The 21,753-nt window shown below is 33.3% G+C and overlaps 2 protein-coding genes across 2 annotated transcripts in view; one reads left to right on the forward strand and one right to left on the reverse strand.

The window, feature by feature from the left end:
• LOC147068066 (uncharacterized) overlaps positions 1-17,559 on the forward strand; it is a 120,636-nt gene extending 103,077 nt beyond the window's left edge. The window contains exons 2-7 of the mRNA XM_085953335.1: positions 7,968-8,030; positions 11,175-11,366; positions 11,529-11,670; positions 12,387-12,580; positions 13,699-13,958; positions 15,951-17,559. Coding sequence (XP_085809461.1) covers positions 7,968-8,030; positions 11,175-11,366; positions 11,529-11,670; positions 12,387-12,580; positions 13,699-13,958; positions 15,951-16,407 — 1,308 coding nt within the window. The 3' untranslated portion in view covers positions 16,408-17,559. The remainder of the gene's footprint in view (positions 1-7,967; positions 8,031-11,174; positions 11,367-11,528; positions 11,671-12,386; positions 12,581-13,698; positions 13,959-15,950) is intronic.
• On the reverse strand, positions 17,559-20,943 carry ND-SGDH (NADH dehydrogenase (ubiquinone) SGDH subunit). The gene is made up of 3 exons (XM_085953342.1): positions 20,719-20,943; positions 18,896-19,151; positions 17,559-17,929 (listed from the first exon to the last, which is right to left on the reverse strand). The coding sequence occupies exons 1-3, from the start codon at positions 20,874-20,876 to the stop codon at positions 17,777-17,779; spliced, it is 567 nt and encodes a 188-aa protein (XP_085809468.1). The 5' UTR covers positions 20,877-20,943; the 3' UTR covers positions 17,559-17,776.
• Positions 20,944-21,753: the final 810 nt, after the last annotated feature.

Raw genomic sequence — 21,753 nt, forward strand, 5'->3', positions numbered from 1 at the left:
TATATATATCAACCATTGTGTGGTCACTGGTTATGCGAAAACTTAATACTATATTTTTAATAATAGGTATAACTGTCATTTCTGTGTATATATTATTCAGACTACCCACGTAATTAAAAAAATAAAAAAATACCATAGTAATGAAAATTAATGTTCGATATTCAAAGAATTCTTTATTCTATTCTTTCAAGATAACATTTTCGATAAATATGGAGATATTTCTAGAGTACCTACATAACTATTTTCTGAGACATTCATTGTTATCCCCAAAACCGCTAATAAGTAAGTCCATATTATGTACAGACAAGTTAAAACGGTCATGTCATCTTTTAAATATTCCTAAAATGTTTATTTAACTGTGTATGTTAAAAAACACACCTTGAAAATTATGACTTCTCTGTATATCCATCCAGTTGAATACTTTGAAGATAATAAATACTGTATGTTATATTATTTAAATAAAGTACCGAGGCACCTACTTATATAGGGACCGTTGGTAGGTATTGTTGACACAAATAAATTTAGTACATAGAGCTTGTAATGAAGTGGGCGAGTGGGTTCAACATCAGTAAGTACGTACTTAAACAATAAGTAAATTTTCAACAAAAAAATGATTTTAACATATTGATATGTCAGGCTAAAAAAATAAATTAAATTCGGGAACATTATTCTGTCTGTCGGTAATTTTTATAACTCAATATTGTTTTAATGATCACCCAGGTAACCAAACTATAAATAATAATAATATAATGTAGAATATCATACGTTATCTAGATTCTAGAGAATTAAATAAAAATTTAATTTAAAAAACGGAGTAAAAAATATATCTATTGTGTCGTCTTTTTCACGTTCGTCTCATAGTATAGTTGGTCACCATCCTATTCATTTTACCCTGTCGCCAGTGGCGCGTTTAGTGACGTAGAGCTCCGAAGCATTGACTGATGACATTAAACAGACATTTAAGAATTGCACGACTGTTTTAAACTGTTTCGAGGTCCATTTTTAATTACCCTCTCGAATCGATTGCGTCGTCTGCGTCAAATAAAAACGTCACTGCCTGTTGCAGATCCACCTAGCCAAGAGTTTTCGAAGGGGTGTGTTATTTTAAGACAAAGCAAACATTTTATAATAATTTCTCATTTAGAATGAAAGTTATAACAATTCAAAAAACGTGGGAAATGTATATATACAGCATTTGAATTTAAAAAAAACATATTGTAGATTCAATGCCCACGATGGTCGAACGGTTTATATTGTTTATAATGTCATGGGTCCCACACTACTCCACACTGAGTTTACCTGGCCTGCAGCTATAACTACGGGTGCTCACTTACTAGTTGCTTACTGCCACCTCTCGCATCTGAAAGTGGTTATTGAATACGCGTGCCTTATCAGTTGTAATGATTAGGGTTGTTATTGTCCGTTTATGTCATCCGCACTGCCTTGTCTATAAGACAGGATATTAAAGCAAACATTGGATGCCACTGATGATTGTGCTTATTATTATCCATGAGTGTCACGGGTGTTATAGCGCCTGTACACGTGCATGGATTTACTGGCAGCAATAGTGCGTATTTTAAATGATCAATAACTGTTTACACGTAAAAGTACTGATTGTCTCTCCAATTTTATTCTTCAAGAGTGAGCGAGACGCGATGTTGTCATTTTATGGTTCTATTTGACAGGTTGTAAAAATCGGTTAAAGTTTCTCCGCGATGTAGTTCTTTTTTTTGCCGGCAGGTACGCCACTATCGTTCTACTGCCGCATATTCTTGTTATGGCCGCGATAATACACTGTCAGCAGTAAATCCATGCACGTGTAAATGGGGTATAGGTAAATCATTCTACAGTGGCACCATAGGCGTTACGCGTATGTAATGGAATTGCTTGCTGCAATGCCTGGTTTAATGCTAACAAACAATACCACTACAAGTCGCTTTTTCCGTACCCATGGTGCCACTGTAGAATGATTTACCTATACTACACTAACACGGGTCTTCCGTGCCGTAAATTTCCGAGAGGAGTGACGAGACCCTCTGAGAAAACTGTCGATACCCAAGACGTCCTCACGAAGAAGAAATATTCTATTCACCTAAATAATTCGTATTTTTGCGAAATCTCCCCATTGTGTGTGCGCCTGTTTTCACGATTTAGATTTTAGAAAATATAATAGATTCTTGCTTTTTATTAGTTTGAACACCACTGAATTGAAGCGACAACTTCGTTAACATAATATTATATACCTAGGTACCGGTGTTGTGTTATTTATTTTTTCTCATAACCGGGTGATAAGGCTACCTATATGCATCATTTTTCTGGTGCCTTGTGAATAATAAATTGTTATTATGCATCTGTGATCTTGAGCGACGCATCACCAATAATTATTTATTACATGCATTAAAAATGTGTCGAAATTCCTAAATTATAGATAATAAATTAAAGTGGCGACGTCGATTCTGACATCGGCAATCGTCAAGTAAAAACTAATTAAAAAAACATCGTAATACGATTCCGGAAATTAAACGGAAAATGCAGTTTGTGTCTGTAAATTCACAAACGATGCACCAGAAAAAAGCGCTCCTATTTTGTAACCAACCGCTGAATTTTGGCGCAATCAATAAAATTAAATACGGACCAACATGATTAAATTGTATTTACCAGAGCCGAAGTGTAAATTTACTGAACAAACTGAAAAATACCTATATGAATGTTAATATAATTAATTATATTATGTTTGTATATGATTTGTAGACGTCTGTTCCATCTTGCTGTCAGTGGCGGGATTAGACTATGGGTAGCGTATACGTGGAGGCCCAAGGCGCTGAGAGGCTAGGAGGTAAAATGTAAAAATGTTACCTATGCGATGAATCGACGCTGAGAGTTCAATATTATGTTATGTTTCCAGGATTCACTAATACGATGATTTTTTTATGCTTTTTATTTTGATGAATACTTACTTCACAGAATGTCTTATGAATATTGTAATAAATTCGTGTAATCGAGACCTTTAGTAAAGTTGTATATTAGGAGCTAATTCGGCTCATTCATTGTTAAAATTTGATATTGTTGAGTGTTGAAGGTTTGAGATATCACAGAGACAAGCGTCGTTATGTCTCAGGTTAACCTCTTTAGGTAAGATCAAAATACTACATTACCTGCAGTGACGTTCCGTGGGAGTAGGCAGGTCATGTGTTGATTAGGGGCGGCGAACGAAGGAACGAATGGGATCATTACATTTTTTGATAGCGGTGACGGTTTTCCATGAAGCGGAAATGAGGTTACTTCATTAGAAAGTACCGGTATCTTAGTTTTTTTAATCATAACAGGGCCTCAATACAATTTGAGATTAAAAATGAAATGGGGCGTCATTTTGCCTAGGGACGTCACTGATTACATGTACTTATAATAATAGGTGTGAGTTAAAAGTTTTATTCGTGTCTTCAAGAATTGCTTTGCTATGTGAATGTAGGAATCGTTCCCGTAGTAGGTGTATATTCCGTATCTTTTCGCAATTTCTCTTTGGCGATGCTGAGTGGGAGCAGCAGTGCTCGAAATAGAAAATTTTACAAACCGGAGCGCTCGATAATTTTCCAAAAAATTACGTCTGCCAGAATTTTTGTTATAACTATAGGACCTAAACTACCTACCATCGAAGGATAAAATGCAAATATTAAAAATGCACATCCACTGAATATATGGACAGGCAATGTTTATCAGCGCCGCAGGCGAAAATACAACGCATTTTTAAGAAATGTACTCTAAAAATATATATTTATTTTCTTTTTTGTCTCTATTTTCTGCATATGTACCGTCTACCCCCACGGGACGTCACTGTATTTTTACTTATAATTGATAATGTATTTATTTTGATTGATTTGATTTAATATGTTGATTTAGTAATAATACAACCAAGGGCGTCCCTAGGACATATGCTGCCCCTTAAATAGACTGAGAATGCCGCTCTTCCGTATTTCAAGAAAATATTATTATCCTTCACGTATATTAAAAAAAAAGATTTAAGAACCGGAACGTTATAATATTAAGTAAGACGCTTGAGGATTTTACTAGACGGCTCGCTGGAAGTCAGATACTTTACGAACCGGTACGCCATTTTCGAGGTTTTTACGAACAGGAACGCCATCCTCGGAAATACCACGAACCGGAACGGCGCTCCGGTGCGTTCTGCTCCATTCCGAGCGCTGGGGAGCAGAGAGTAAATACGCAAATTTGGCAGTGTGTTGTGGAATGTTTATCTTTATATAATAATTAGTTAATATAACAATAATTTATAATATCTCATACATGTTAATAGGTGGTTAATATAAACAGTCGACAAGTCATCTTGTTCAATAGATACGATTGTGAGCTTCTACAGTTTAGTGGACTGAACTATGTAATTTAGTGGTCAGCAACCGGTGGCCTGCGGGCTCTATGCGGCTCGTAAATGTTTGACTATACTACGAGGGTGGGTCAATAAGTCCTTAGAAAAGCCGACAGGTGGCGCGACTAGTACTGTAAGCGGTTTGTTTTCATGCAGCGGCACTACCGATTCAGTATGCTGCGAAGTTTCAATCAGATTGGTCGGGTTGTTGTGTGTTTCTCGTACATTTAAAAAAAAAATTTGCTTGTGGAAAATGGAAAAATGGAAAATGGAGAAAATTGAGTTTAGAGCTGTTTTTAAACATTTTAATATAAAAGGGTTAACAGCAAAGGAAATAAAAAATGAGTTGGATTTAGTTCACGGCATATCTGCTCCTTCACTTGCAACTATTTATAACTGGTTAAATGAATTTAAACGTGGTCGTACATCAACAAAGGATGAACCACGCTCAGGACGTCCTGTAGAGGTGACTACACCAGAAATGATCAATAAAATCCACGATATGGTGTTAAGTGACCGAAGATTAAAGTTGAGTGAGATAATTGAGGTTAGAGGGATCTCAAAAGGTAGCGTCATTTCTATTTTACATGACAAATTGGGCATGAAAAATATTTCTGCAAGATGGGTGCCGCGTTTGCTCACAGTCGACAATAAACGCAATAGGGTGGTGGCCTCTAAAGCCCTGTTGTCGCTCATGCAACGCAATCCGGATAAATTTTTTCGTCGCTTTGTGACTGTAGATGAAACATGGATACACCACTATACTCCCGAGACGAAAGAACAGTCAAAGCAGTGGATTGCGAAGGCAAACCATGTCCAAAGAAGGCGAAAACCGTAAAATCAGCTGGTAAGGTTATGGCTACTGTATTTTGGGATGCACGTGAAATTATTTTCGTTGACTATTTGGAAAAAGGAAAAACAATAACAGGGGATTATTATGCATCTTTATTGGACCAGCTAAAAAACAAAATTGAAGAAAAACGGCCTCATTTAAACAGGAAAAAAATCCTCTTTCATCAGGACAATGCCCGTGTTCACACATGTTTACGATCAATGGCTAAAATTGAAGAATTGAAGTTCGAATTGGTCGACCACCCACCGTATTCGCCAGATTTAGCCCCCAGTGACTTTTTCCTTTTCCCAAACTTAAAAAAATGGCTAAGTGGACAACGTTTTTTTTCAAATGAAGAAGTCATCGATCGGACAAATGCTTATTTTGAGGACCTTCCGAAAACTTATTTTTCTGACGGTTTAAAAAAAATTGAGAAACGTCTAACCAAGTGTATTGAGCTCCAAGGAGATTATGTTGAGAAATAAAAAAAAAATACAAAAATAAAAACTGTTTTAATGCTTTTTTCTAAGGAATTATTGACCCACCCTCGTAATATAACATGCGGTCCGTATGTTGAATGTTTAATAAGAGTTTTGTTTGAAGAAAATCTACTTACCTACACCGTTATAATATATTATGTTCTAATCTGTGTCCGCAGTTGGATAGTAAAAACAAAAAGGCATTTTTCTCGGTAGGTAGGTACCTATTATTGGAGATTTACAAACTGAATGTTCATCAAGATTTGTGGATTTTCATTTTAAAAATACAGAAATACAAGGAACCACAATTATAAATTTACAACAAAAAAGCACCGAACAAGAATTTTCTACAATGAATTTTAGAAAGACAAAAATCTTCTCGACCTACTGCATGTTTCAATTCAAATGTTCTCCCTTGATTTCAAAGAGGATATTATACTTATACCCTTGTCCGTAATGTTTAGGAGAGTGAAAACACGCAAAAAGTCACATTCAGTAGGGAAACAGACAGTTATACATAAACTGCATCTTATTTTTAATGATTTTTTTTTTGTTTATACTTGATAATATTTTTTCATTGTGTTTCGATTTTTTCATATCTACCTATTAGCATTTTTTTTCAACATCGTTGTACCTATAGAGGCACCTAGCGGAAAAATACGAAACTTGCAATTTGAGACATTTTTTTGATAATTTACAATTTTAACTATATTAATTAATACGTAGGTATGTACCTAAGTATCTGAAAACATTAAAATGTTTTTTTTTTTAATTCAAAGATAGACTTACAATTGTAAAAAAATGTAATAACATGTGAATTCGTTGCAGGGTCACATCTTATTACTACATTATATTTTATGGTCATATTTATTATTATAATTTAGTTTATTAAGTTTTCAATTTTCTGACGTTTAGATTTTTGACTAATTCATCGTTTTAATATTTTTTATATTTATTTTTTTTTTTTTTTAAATTTAAATGTGTATAACATGAAATCCTTTTTATTTATATCTTTATGTAAAGTGGATTTGTGTTATATAAAAACAGTTTCATTTAATTATAAAAAAATAATGAAATAAAATCATTTGCAATAGATACATATTTTAAATGTTCCAATAAACAAACACCAAAAAGACCTTTTTCACAAATCACGCATATTTTACGCGATCTTTTAACGAGGCCACCATGTAAAAAATTTCTTTTCGGCCGGGTAGTTTCCTAATTCTACTACTTTGTATTATCCCTCGTGTGGGATAACCGATTGTTTCCAATAACTGGTAAAAATCAAAACTCCGTGCGCGGATCGTGCATTTCGCTCGCTCTCGCGATCGCCCGTATGATGGAGCGAGAAAGAGATATGTTAATTACTTTTAACAATACATGCAGCGAGGGATATCTAATTGCCTCATTATCTATTCAAAACGATAAATTAATTACGAAACGTGTTTTCATAATATTCCAATTCGCAGAATCAATACAATACTTTCATTTATCGACAATTATTGGTAACAATCCTCGCCCGGATTTTAAAAAGCACCGTAGTAGCAAAGGGTCTTAATGTTTATTAATTAATACAGTTGAAATTGTAAATTATCAAAAAAAATCTAAAATTGCAATTTGACTAATTCGTAGTTTTAATATTTTTTATATTTATTTTAAAAAACATTGATTTTTATAAAAATATAAATGTGTATACATAACTTGAAATCATTTTATTTATATGAAATCTTATTTAGGTGTCCCAATATTTAAGCTCGAGTCAGCCAATCGTGCAACCTATTTAGTAGGTATTTGTTTCTAAACTTTGCACTTCGACTCTAGGATGAATATATTCTAAAAATATTTTTTTACATAATATATTATCTATTAATTTATTTATTACTACATAATATTATAGTAATACAAGTGAATATCATTTGATCTAATTTTATGCGAGGTAATCAAGCAGAGTGGTATCAGTATAATAAAAAGTGCAAATTTATAAAACGTATATGTACTCTAATTATGAAGGTTTGAGCGCATATCCAGAAAACGAGCGTTATCGTGATAACGCTGTTTTTTGGTAAATCGCTTTAAATTACGCGGCATACACCTATGCATCCACTCACCAAATATGACTTTAATATTCTAACAAAAGGTGGCAGTAGACAGTCTAAACTGACCATGTGTTGCACATCTCTGAAATATTCCAATATTTCAGGATAATACTCGTTTTACGGATATGGGCTCAATTATTAGATTCAGTTAAGTTAATAGTTTTTTTTCATTGTTTCAGGATAAGCTGCTCAATAAACTAGAAGAAAATGAACCCGAATTAGCCACTTGCCAAGAAGATGAAGTAAGGAAACTGAATGCATACTTATTTTTTGAAGTTGCTCAAAATGTTTAATTCTTATTATTTCCTAATCACATATTATTAGTTTCCAAACATTTGTATTTAAGGCCCACATGCCCTGTAAGTTCAACATTAAGAATTTTGGTTTGAACAATCTTTGACTTTGTAAGAAATATATAGATACATTTATAATTTATGTCATTACCGTGTCCCAATTATTGTGTCCTCACATTCGAGAATGATCGTATGAGAAAATACAGGTGTAATTTTTTTTAAATATCAATTTGTTTTATAAATCGGTGTTTGATAATTGGAACGTGATTTTACATGTCTGGCTTGAAATAATTAGTGTTTAAAGTGACCAACACCAATGAAAAATCATATGCCAAAACCATACATTTTTAGAATGAAAAGTTTTCTTTTCTCTGATTATTTTAGCATTTTTATGGAATAGAAAAGTATGGACCTTGACATAATAATAATATAATAAACAATGGTTTGCTTTAACATGGTTTAAAAAAACTAAAAAGAATAAAAATATGTAGTATGTACATATTTATAAAAAATTGCGTTGCAATGGACCGCACGCCACTGGGGCATACATAATATGTTCTTACCGGATGCCGCGCGGACATACATACGTACATACATGGCGCCACAAGTCAGTCACTTCGGGTTCGATACGAGAGACGCACCGCGTACTTCGGCGTCAGCGCCATTAAAAAATATTTCCAGCGATGAGAGTGATTTTTTGCCAGAGAAAAACAGCAGTTAACGGACACATTTATTGTCAAGTAACGAGACTGAATGAATGTATCTGTGCTAAATTTAATTTAAATCGAAAACTATGTATTTTTATGTATAAATATTTTAATGTATAAATAATAAATAAATTCGATTTATTTTTGAGTTCAAGAATTTCGTATTTTGAGTTGATTTTAAGTAACGGAACCTATCTACCATTTTTGTATGGGCATGTTATCTTTTTTACACGGTTTTGTTTTGCACGGTACTCTTTGGAACATATCCTTCGTGCAAAAAGAGGATCGGGTGTATATCATGCCAAATATAGAATGCAAAATATTGAAATTTCTCTCAATTCTATCAATTTTATTATCGAAGATGTAGGTAATTAATGCACATATTGACAGATGTAATAATAATTTCAAAAAGTTGTTATAACTACGGACATCTAATGTACCTACCAAATATGGCATTATTCTCAATATTAACACGACAACGTTTACAATAATAGTCTTTTATGGTATTGCCTAATATACGAGGGTGGGTCAATAAGTCCTTAGAAAAGCCGACAGGTGGCGCGAATTGTACTGTAAGCGGTTTGTTTTCATGCAGCGGCACTACCGATTCAGTATGCTGCGAAGTTTCAATTAGATCGGTCGGGTTGTTGTGTGTTTCTCATACATTTAAAAAAAAAATTTGCTTGTGGAAAATGGAAAAATGGAAAATGGAGAAAATTGAGTTTAGAGCTGTTATTAAACATTTTAATATAAAAGGGTTAACAGCAAAGGAAATAAAAAATGAGTTGGATTTAGTTCACGGCATATCTGCTCCTTCACTTGCAACTATTTATAACTGGTTAAATGAATTTAAACGTGGTCGTACATCAACAAAGGATGAACCACACTCAGGACGTCCTGTAGAGGTGACTACACCAGAAATGATCAATAAAATCCACGATATGGTGTTAAGTGACCGAAGATTAAAGTTGAGTGAGATAATTGAGGTTACAGGGATCTCAAAAGGTGGCGTCATTTCTATTTTACATGACAAATTGGGCATGAAAAATATTTCTGCAAGATGGGTGCCGCGTTTGCTCACAGTCGACAATAAACGCAATAGGGTGGTGGCCTCTAAAGCCCTGTTGTCGCTCATGCAACGCAATCCGGATGAATTTTTTCGTCGCTTTGTGACTGTAGAAGAAACATGGATACACCACTATACTCCCGAGACGAAAGAACAGTCAAAGCAGTGGATTGCGAAGGCAAACCATGTCCAAAGAAGGCGAAAACCGTAAAATCAGCTGGTAAGGTTATGGCTACTGTATTTTGGGATGCACGTGAAATTATTTTCGTTGACTATTTGGAAAAAGGAAAAACAATAACAGGGGATTATTATGCATCTTTATTGGACCAGCTAAAAAACAAAATTGAAGAAAAACGGCCTCATTTAAACAGGAAAAAAATCCTCTTTCATCAGGACAATGCCCGTGTTCACACATGTTTACGATCAATGGCTAAAATTGAAGAATTGAAGTTTGAATTGGTCGACCACCCACCGTATTCGCCAGATTTAGCCCCCAGTGACTTTTTCCTTTTCCCAAACTTAAAAAAATGGCTAAGTAGACAACGTTTTTTTTCAAATGAAGAAGTCATCGATCGGACAAATGCTTATTTTGAGGACCTTCCGAAAACTTATTTTTCTGACGGTTTAAAAAAAATTGAGAAACGTCTAACCAAGTGTATTGAGCTCCAAGGAGATTATGTTGAGAAATAAAAAAAAAATACAAAAATAAAAAGTGTTTTAATGCTTTTTTCTAAGGAATTATTGACCCACCCTCGTATTTTAAGTGATCATGAAATAATCATTTATAAAATTAGGAAAGATAGGGAATTATAATGACATAGGTAAGTATACATATTTCCTACAAAGTTTACAGATTATGTAAGCTTAGATTGCAAAGATAACCAAATTCTTCATTTACGATATTCACACGGAACATGGGCCGAGGCCTCATCAGGAAGGAGGTGGGCAAGACGCGCATGAATTGAGCCAATGATGAGAAACTTTGGTGGAAGGAGACAATAATGTAGTCGACTGTTTTATTATGTCATAATAAATATAATATTTTATATTTAGAAAAAAAAATAATTAAACACCATAACTTAAAGATGAATGCTTCACCTACCAAAGCACCTAGGAAAAAAATAGGAAGCTTGCAATTTGAGACTTTTTATTTGATAATTACGTCATATTGTATATCAATATCATATATCAAACTGTTTTAATTCATAAATTATATCAAAAAACATAAAAACATTGAAAAATATTTTTTATTCACCTTAAAAGTTAAATTAATTGCTTTCTCCAATGAAAGTTTGACTAATACTGACATTTCTATTTCAGTGCGTTATATGTGTCAACGCAAAAGCAACAATGCAGACATCTCCTTGTGGTCACCGAGTGGTCTGCCGGAAATGTTTTGTGAAGACCATCCAGATGGCTGTGAGTCAACGACTCCTACCCCTGCGGTGCGTCATCTGCCGAGCCAAGATATTACGACTCAAGCAGACTTTACCGACAAGCAAAAGCTGGCAGGTTAGATTTTATTACCTATCATTTTTGTGTTCTTAAATCTGAAGGTTATTCAGAATGTCATTTGGTGAACAGTTGTTATAATAACTGCGTATAAAATATCTGCTTATCAAAAATAATGAATTTTATCACTCCCCATTTTTAATAATTTTGTTTTTATTGAAGGTTCCAGGATCAGCTAGCACTTACTCCATGGGAAGGGCATGGGGATTGGCCGGATCCGCAAGTGCCTACTCAGTGGGTGCTCATTCTGTTCCTAACTCTGCGAGTCTTTATTCCATGACCAGTGGATCATCATCGCTTTCTGGTAAATGTTATACTATATTATTTTTCAATAATTTATATCACACAACTTTTAAATAGATCAAAATGACCGTTCCAAAAAATATATTACCTATGTAGGTATATAATATTTAAGAAAACACCAAAATTCAAGCATAATTATATTTTACACACCTCACTTTGCCAAAATTTTCTAGTGCCACAGTCATTTCTATTAATTATTTACAATTACCAATAACCACTATGCCTAAAACCAGTCCATATAAGCAATAAATAAAATTTGTGAATAAGCATCATGATTGCATACCTTTGAATTATAGCCTCAATCGGCTATCACGCTATCTACAAATAATGTGAAAGGATTCTAAAATGTGATTTAAAGATGTTTAAGAATAATCTTCTTTGGAGATGGAGCCTTTCTATATAATGTGAAGATGATAATTTATTATAATCTGGATTTATATGTAACTAATTTCTCAAGTAAGACTTAGAATTGGTTTTCAATACTTCTTTCTGAGTAAATATTATTTCACATATAAGGTTCATTTGTAAAAATAATTGTCACATGCACCGAGATAAAAATGCTTCACAAGAAAGCGTAAAAGAAGTTTCTTTTTAGCATGAATTATCATAATATGAACAATTGTGTAAAATCCTACCTAATTCTTCATTAGTCTTAATTCTTTGGGTTGAATAATTTTTTATATGATTGTGTTAATATTCCATATGCTGTTTTTTAAGGTGTTTCATCGGCATCATCGAGCAGTGGAGGGACAGCGAACAGTGGGGGGACAGGAGGGTGTGGCCGGGTGTGCAGCGGAAGTGACGGCGGCAGCGGTTGTCCAGGCGGATGTCTGGGAGCCGTGCCCCGCCGCTTACCTCCCAGACAACCTGCCTCTTCTTCCCTCAGAAGATCGCAACTGCACTCTATGAAGGTAACTATTATTTACTCACCGGAAATACCAAAAGTATTTTTCATCTTAAGGCTATACTTCAGCTGAGGCATGGTCTAAAAAGATCGTGACTACACGACGCGCAGATTGTGCAAACAACGCGTGCCGAACAAAACATAATTTGTCATAAAAATTCAACATGCGTCCATTTTATTGTTATATTAGTAATAATATATTCATTGACATGTTTTCTTTTTCGAGTACATGCATGATGTTTTTTAGTCATCTTTACACGATTTAAGAATATATTCCTCCGAAGCCATCACAAAACAAATAATTGACGTGCTCATATCTCAACTACCTCTCTCCGATAGGCAACGAGTGCGAACTTTCATACAACCTTTCTTACTTTCGTAATTGTTGAAAATTATTTGCCGTTTCACTGATGTACGCTCTTAAGTAAAGGTAGAGCGTTTCACTGAACCAGTAACTCCCAATTTTTTTTGTTTGGTAGAATCCAGGTAGTCTCAGGGAATCCTACCTGGGTGTCACAATATATTTAAATTCAGAGGGGTAAATTACACAATTGACGTGTGAAGCAGTTGATAGTGACAAATTAAGTTAAAGCACAAAGTATTAAGCAGACTCAAAATGTCATGTTATTATTTTTAGTCACAAATTTTATGTAAATTAACTTAACCTACTAAGACTACATTCTATTTTTTCTGCTTGGCTAATTTAAAAAGATTTATAGAAGGAAAACGGTTACGATTTTGATATATACCTACCTAGTTTCCATACATACTCTTTTTACACCAGAAGCGAGGCAGATCATCTCTATTAAAACTCTCGCTACTTCAATAATAATTTAGATGGGATATCTAACAAGGCTTAACTTTCAAAATGCTCTATTGTTTAAAAATTCACATTAAACTTTTTTTGTACTTTATTAATGTACTCTTTCACAAACTTTTACAGAGCCGTTTGGGAATCACTGCTGACTAGAACATATTATGCACAGTAGCACAAGGCTTGAATCATCCTGTTTGCAGGATAAAATACATTTTATTCAAATTACTTGTGCAATATATTATTAACGGTATCCCTACGTTAATTTTAAATAAATACCTACACTCCTAATTTATTTTTTCTTATTTCAGTTGAGACTACAAGACTACCGTGTTCAAAACTATTCAAGTGATTTGTGTACCCCGACGGGCAGGTTACCACCGATAAAAGAATTTCAGAGAGATTTCCGGGCTTCCCAAGTGTCACATGTCAAAGAGGTTCGAAAAGAACCAAGAGTTACCTCTGCAGGAATAATTAAAGAAGGAGAAGTCACCAAATGTCCCTTAAGTACTCCCCCGAGTTACAATCCCGTAGGATCAACAGCTATCGCTTCCACATCCACCAGAATAAGGTATGCTACATATATCCATAACGTGAAAAATATGTTTTCTTAATTTCCCTACAGACGTTTTGATATGGTTTGTCCAAAATATTATAGTATATTTTAATCTTTGATCAGCCTAAGCAAAACGGGTGTTTACTCTAGATATTTCCATTTTGTTAGTTGACTCTTGCATTCTCAACAGAATGCATGCACCAAGTTTCCTATTTTAGAAGTAGAAAAAAAACCTGTACAAAAAAATGTCTAATGGTACAAAAAAATGTATCCACAAACAGTGACGTTAAAGTCCAACAGATGGTTTTGTAGCTCGGCCACCCTAAATCACCTAACATACGTCCCTATACCAACCAAACTAGCACTCAGTAAACACTCAATAAAACATCTGGAGGGGTCATAAGCTATGTATCAAAACACTATAGTTTTAATATTATTAACTAATCTAACTATTCCTACTAGTCACAGGTCTCGGATGCCAACCCCGGGTCTGACAAATTGACGTGTTGTTTTTTCAATTTTTCAATTCAAAATCTATTAATACGATCTTCACTCACGTAGTCCGCTTAGGATCAAACATTGTAATTTTTGGTTTTTTTATTAAGGCTATACTTCAACTGGGGCACGGTCTAAAACGATTGTGACTACGCGATGCGAAGATTGTGCAAATGACGCGTGCAGAACAAAACATAATTTGTCACAAAAAGTCAACATGCGTCCATTTAATGTTATGTTTATTGTTCTATTACTAATAATAATAATATATTCTTTGACATGTTTTCTTTTTCAAGTAAATGGGTAACGTTTTTTAGTCATTTTTACACGATTTAAGAATTAATTCCCCCGTCGCCATTACAAAACAAATTGACATGTTTACAGCTCGATTTTCGCTCTCTGATTGCCAGCCAGTCCGAAATTTCATCGCACCTATAGTTGAAAATTATTTGATGTTTCACTGAAGTACTGTCTTAATATTAAATTTAACAGTTATTTAAGTGGAAAGCTATTTGGGTTGTCAGTGTCTTATATAAGTGTGGTGACATTCATAATAAAGAATCCATTTCTTGGGTGTGACTAGTACATTTATAATGACGTAGAGATACGGTAATTTTGGTCGATAAAATGTCTGTCCACTGACAAATCGATTCAGTAAAAAATTGGTTGTTCCATTATAGCAAAATAAAATAATTGTGTTGGGTTATGGGTAGGGCTGTCAAAAAAGTATTGATGCATTTATTTCAATACAATACCAATACCAGATATAAATACTTTTACTTTTGAATGTCGACAGTCCTAGTCATGGGTATACATTTGGGTACACACAAAAAACGAATATTAGTAATATTTCATGGTTAATATAATAAAATATTAGTACCTATTGTAAATTTTCAAAAATGCCATTATCCTGTTCACTATTAAATTCCATGCTATAGTAGATTCATTACAACCAAATACTCCCATAATAATTATGTAAAGTTTCTAATCGAAAGTAAAAATAAAATTTAAATATATATTTTTATGTACTCAATGCTAATAATAATTAATCGTCAGATGTATCTATGTACAGATTTTGGATATTCGTTTTTAACCCATTGAAGACAGATTTAAAAGGAGAAAAGAGTGGACCGACAGCCAGTTTGTAGTCAATTTGACAAGATTTTACTAAAACTGCTACAACTATTTTATTCTATGTTCAATAACAATGTTTTTTTAAACTTGTGTAGATATTAAACCACTTCAATTCATATGTCTCTTTCTAAATATGTAGGTAAATTTACAGTTTTAAGAAATACCTAAAAAAAAAAATTAAACATTTTACTAAGGACAAGGGGCCAAATTGACACTGATTGTCCAGAATCATTTGGTCAACAGTGCAGTCAAATTGGCGCCAATTGTCTCCGATGGGTTAAACATTTGATTCTTCAGTGAAATTTTATGCAATCCATTGTGCCTTATTCATTAGTTTTGTCATATTTCTCTAATGTGTTGAATTTAATTTTTCAACAGGTGTGCGCAGAAAATTCTAACGCAGATCGAAACGACGCCTATTAAAAAATCAACAAATTATTACAGAATTACACCTAAGGGGGGGAAAGAAAATGCCAATAGGATGTTCAATCACAAAACGATACTGGAATGTGATGAAAACAATTCAAACATATTAAATAATAAGCAGAGTATAAAGGGTTCAGAAGAGAAACGAACGGACGACGATGAACAGTCTAAAAAACTTCTCGATGAGAAATATAAGAAAGAGGAAAAGAGCGATAACAAGAAGAATGAGGTAGCGGAAAAGAAAAAAGAAGAAAAAAATAAATTGAAAGCAGAAAAAGAAGCAAAAAGAGAAGCGAAGAGAGAAGCAAAAGAAGAAGAAAGAAAATCAAAAATGATGGCAAAAGAAGAAAAGAAAAAGGCGAAGAAAGAAGCGAAGCAGGCATTATTGGCAGAAAAGGATAAAAAATAAACATGAATATCACATCACACCTAAATACATACCCTAATTAATTTTAAGCTAAATGTAAATAAACCTCGTTGATAATCAATCATTCAAAGATAGATGGGCTAGTCAATGTTGGTAGATGGTACGTAGGGTGTCAATTTTGAAATGCAATATCGCTTAGATTAAATATCAGGTGTAAAGAATTTCCTACGATAGGTGGATGACAAACAGTATGCCGATATTTAACAATGAGGCTTCCACATTTCATCATTGAAATTGTTAATATTGTATCTTAGATTTTAAACTGTCCATAGGAAACGAATAAAATTGAATTTTAATTAATATTTTTGGCAATAATACTGGCTACAGATTTTTCTCAGCAAATTGTGAACAATAATAAATATTACATCATCAAATTATAATAAAATCGTTTCGATACCATACGTGTCATATTAATTCCTTAACGTATCTAATTTGTGAAAGTTGTATGTACTTTGAAAGGAAATAAGGATTGCAAGAATGCATAATATTGTGTTGGTTAAATGACATAATGTTCATGGTCCTATTCTGCTTTATAGTTCAAGTGCATTTTATATTAAACTAAATAGAATATGAATGTGATTTGCTATTTTTTATCTAAACATATAGGTATATTTTCATAGAGAATTATTTACATACGTCATACCATCATCATTCCTTAAAAGAAATCGCTCATCAACAATCTTAAAGTAGAAATTTTAAACTTTAGCAATCTTATCGAGCCATTTATAATTATAATATATTTAAGGTCCCTTTATTGTTAAACTGGCCGTGCACCCTTCTTTTTGTGCGCAAATATTCTTTTTATAGTTCTCAGAGAAGCTGTATGTGATACTTAATAAATGTATGAAATGCAATCTAGTTCAAATTTTAAATTTCCGAACTAACATTACAAATACATATTATAATTGTTTTTTTTTTACAACTAAACGCTTGACTGTTACGGCAATCGATTCTTCTTTATATTGTTGTTAAATTTGCCCAATTTAGAGGGCGACACATTTATATTTAAGCATTGTAGAAACTCATATCAATATACCATGTAGTCAGATGAAAAAGTCAGTGATTTAACTGAATTCACTGCATTAATAACTGAAATTGTTAGAAATCTGGCATAGTCATTAATAAAATGTTATGAAAAGATGAAATATTTTATTTACATAAAAAATCTCACCTCAAAAATACACAATTATTAATTTATTTACATTATTTATTAAATGTTTTAAATTATAACAAAAAAATATCTACAAGTCATTTCATTGAAGAAAATAATAATGAATGCGAAGGGAGAACTTTTCCACCTTATCTTCAGTCGTGAACTGATTAATAATTGTCGACTATTATTCACAAGAGCTTAATCATCACCGCCTCTCGCCTCCATAGCGTCAGCCTGTTCCTTTGCCAGCCTTACATATTTAGCTGTGATAGGCTTAAAGTAATAAGCCTGGAAATCGTGACGTTCTGCCATCTTTGCTTTAATGTCCTTTTCCAGTTGTCTCAGCTTCATCTGAAAGCAATATTTAAGAAATGCATGGATTTTTAAGGGGGATCCTATATGCCAACGGAGAACCTAGCGGAAAAATACGAAGCTTGCAATTTGAGAATCTTTTTTTGATAATTTACAATTTCAACTGTATTACTTTTTTATATCTATTTTAAAAAACATTGATTTTTATAAAAAATATAAATGTGTATTTTTTAATGTTTTCAGATACATATTTATTAATTAATACAGTTGAAATTGTAAATTATCAAAAAAAAAAATCAAATTGCAAGCTTCGTATTTTTCCGCTAGGTTCTCTGTTGGCATATTATGATCCCCTTAACTCTGTAGAGAACTTCTTTCTAAATACATTTAATACCAGAATTTTTCAATAGATGCCCTAATGCAGTGTAAAAAAAAACATTACCAAGTACCTTTCTTAGTACGAGAATTTCTCATGTTTGGGTGGCTAGACAAGTAACTGCAATATACTCAATATTTTCTCTCTAGTACCTACACATGGCACAAGTATGCTTGAACAGCACCAGTTTGTGCTTGGACTATGTCAAGCTCGGACGACGACGATGAGCTTGCTTTGGCTACTTTTGTCCAGGTTAAAGAACACCATGTGGTGTAAAGACTAGTTCAGAGACATGGCTCACTCCAGTAAGAAACTCTGAAGAAACTCTTCAGAGAAATTTTTGGTTCAATTTTTACAGATTGCTTGTCATGACGCATTCTTCGCCATCAAGCGCTGGCTCGTGAATGACGTTCGCAGACACAAACTTGCAAACACACTTTCAGATATGATGATGCAGATAAAAAAATATTTAATCTTCAAGCCACATGTACAATAAAAATGCTTGCGCAAAATAATGATACACACACTCACGCATGCTTGTAAAAAAAGATTGATCATCCATGCTTGTCAAGCATGCAGTTACGTGTGTAGCCACCTTTAGAATATATAAAAAAATCTTGGATGTTTACCCTTTCCCTTTCTTCATAGACGAAATGGCAAAACTTCTCATAATCTTGCTGTGGAGTGTGGTAGACATAGCGAGATATAAAACGTGTGATAGGGTGACGGGAATATTCCCAATGTTTAGGCACATAATCTTCAGGGATTGGCTGCAGCTCAGCCGGTCCGATGAAAATATTGCAGTACAAAATTACAATACCGCAAGGAATTGCTCCGACCAAAGTGTAGTAGTGAAGCATATCTTTGAATTTATGCCACTGGAACCTGAAAATTTAAGAAGTAAATAAAATACAATAATGCATATAGACTGTGTATCTGGGTTTAGATAAAAGGGATCAACCCTCATTTTTTTGAAAGGTGCTTTTATTTGATAGTCACGATATTCAACAAAGTATAAATAAACCGAAAAAGCCCAAATACTTATTACCTAAATATTTTTCTGTCAAATATGCATTCAGAGAAAAAGAGTTTATCATCAAAGTAAAAGTTTACAGCATGGAATGAAGTCGTTAAGCAACCAGCATACATCGTAAATGTATGAAGATAATTAATACCATCAGATGAAATACATCGCACATGATCCTACAGTGTAGGGGGGACCTAGCGTCAATGTAGGACTTTTTAAAAATAAAATTACATTATCATATATTACAGTTTGTCAAAATATGCATTGTGGTTAACTCGAATGAATGATTCTATTGTTTGAGGTAATGAAGATGTTTCTTACATAATTTTATTTAACTATTTCTTTTATTCAATGAATAATTCACAATTGTTAAATGTCACAACACATCTGTATAATTATCGCTTCAAAGGCAAATTCGGAGATCCAACATAATTATTCCAAAAGTATTACAAAATGCCCGCCACCAACAGGGTAAAAAGAGACCTTCTCTTTATACATTTGTTCCTTGTAGCTATAGTAATTTGGCGTTTTAAAAAACTATGTTTCAGGCTGTCAAAAAATATTTCATAATTATATGCAAAACTACGTTGTTTTTAAGATATAAATAAGGGATGAAGGTTAAGATTTTTTATTGCTGGGGGAGTCAGAAGTTGAAGTTTTACTGCTACAGTTTGGTGAACTCTGTCAGCCGACTGGGTAAGTATGCATCATGAACAAGATAAAAACCATTTACATTACTTACGCGTTCACATGACAGCTGACATAGATTTTAATAGTTAACTATTAGTTTTCACTAAAAATTCTACATCTTCACTCAAAGGCTAAGCATACAAACTTACTTAATGTGGCCATCCCAATGTAGACAGGGTAAATCTTAGCACTATTTTTTAATAATAATCGTTGATAAGCATTATTAACCAAGCACAATTATTATGCATTACCTATCACAAACATTAATACTTCAAATAGGTATAAACTGATTATCATGAATTTTGAGACAATAATAGCATTAGCACAAATAATGAGGATTGCTAGTCCTATACTCTTATAAACCTAACAGCTTGTTATTAATAAGATCAGTGTAAGAGTAAATCAACAAAAAAGAAGATACTGATATTATTTTAAAAAGCGAATGATTTTCGAATTCTTCCAGAGATGTATATGGATTTCAAGAGTGGCTTACTTATTCCATTGATTAAAATATAAAATCATACATTTTTTTATAGTTGAAATACATAAATAAAGGATCCAAAGAAAACAAGTTAAGTGAAAAAGCTACTCATAGTCGGAATTATGAAACGTATATAGCTTAGAGGGCATTTAACCTACAAGATAAACCCGGTTAGAAATATAATATCAGAGGAATACCAGTATATTCAATTCATAATAAAGTATTAGGTAACAAGTCACCCATTGCTTATTTACCTGGAAGGCTGCATATCCATCGTCCTATGGCCATGATCGCCACTTTTTAGTTTAGAACTGATCGAGAAGTTTGCAACTTTCGTTAAATTCGGATTTTTAGAACTATTTTTGATCAAGTTTTGACCAAAACTTCGACAAAAACTACTCCACACAGCCATGTTTTTACTTGACGTCTCGAAAATATATTTCTAGACTGCTGACCATAGACTAATATTGCTGCTGACTGAATTTTTTATTGACTTTTTAGCTACTCACTACCATAATTTCCCGGCTGGAAATAATAATGTTTAGCTCCAGGCCCATGGGTTACTTGTGACATTAAAATTAAGATTATAATAATAGTATTATCAAAGAGATTGAAATTTTAAAACATTTTACTATCGTTTAATGAAATGATATCTCTATAACAACTTGCCTAAAGATCCTTTTGAAAATTTTGCAAATAAAATTCATGTATTTCTTTCAGTCAATGCCGAAGGTTCACAACCCGCCAACACTGAAAAAGATGGATTTGATGTTGACGTTACCTCTGATGATAGATCGAAAAATAGCGCTCTACCAGCAACTTCGTTTGGTTCTCCCTGTACACCTCGACGGTTTATGTTAAAGCGTAAAGTTTCTTTATTAAGATCAAAAGTAAAAAATCTTCGTCAAAAAAATCGTCGACAGGCATTAAAAATCACTAGTTTAGATAATGTTATTCGAGAGGGAAATATTCTAAGTGAAGGCATTGAATCGTTGTCTTCGATGAACGATCCCAACAAAGATTTTTTAATAAGATACTTAACCAAGAAAGTCCGGTTAACAAAAAGTATTCTGCGGATTTTTTTGCCATTACATTACATTATTATTCGCCTGCAGCTTATAGATATGTACGGCAAATTTTCAACACGTGTTTGCCGCACGAAAAAACACTCGAAATGGTATAGACAAGTTAATTGCGATCCAGGATTTACACAGGAGTCGATCGAAGCTGTTATGCTCAAATTTTATAATAGTACTCATCCTCTTGTTTGTTCCCTGATAATGGATGAG

The sequence above is a fragment of the Rhyacophila brunnea genome, unplaced genomic scaffold, assembly GCF_057557595.1.
Source record: "Rhyacophila brunnea isolate RB1 unplaced genomic scaffold, BYU_Rbru_1.0 scaffold_3, whole genome shotgun sequence".
Classification (NCBI taxonomy): Eukaryota; Metazoa; Arthropoda; class Insecta; order Trichoptera; family Rhyacophilidae; genus Rhyacophila; species Rhyacophila brunnea.

Excerpts from the sequence above, each read along its gene's own strand:
- ND-SGDH (XM_085953342.1), bottom strand. The coding sequence starts at position 20,876 with ATGGCTGTGTGGAGTAGTTTTTGTCGAAGTTTTGGTCAAAACTTGATC. Across the intron at positions 19,152-20,718 it reads ATGGATATGCAGCCTTCCAG|GTTCCAGTGGCATAAATTCA; the intron begins GTAAATAAGCAA and ends TTAAATTTTCAG. Across the intron at positions 17,930-18,895 it reads TCTATGAAGAAAGGGAAAGG|ATGAAGCTGAGACAACTGGA; the intron begins GTAAACATCCAA and ends TATTGCTTTCAG.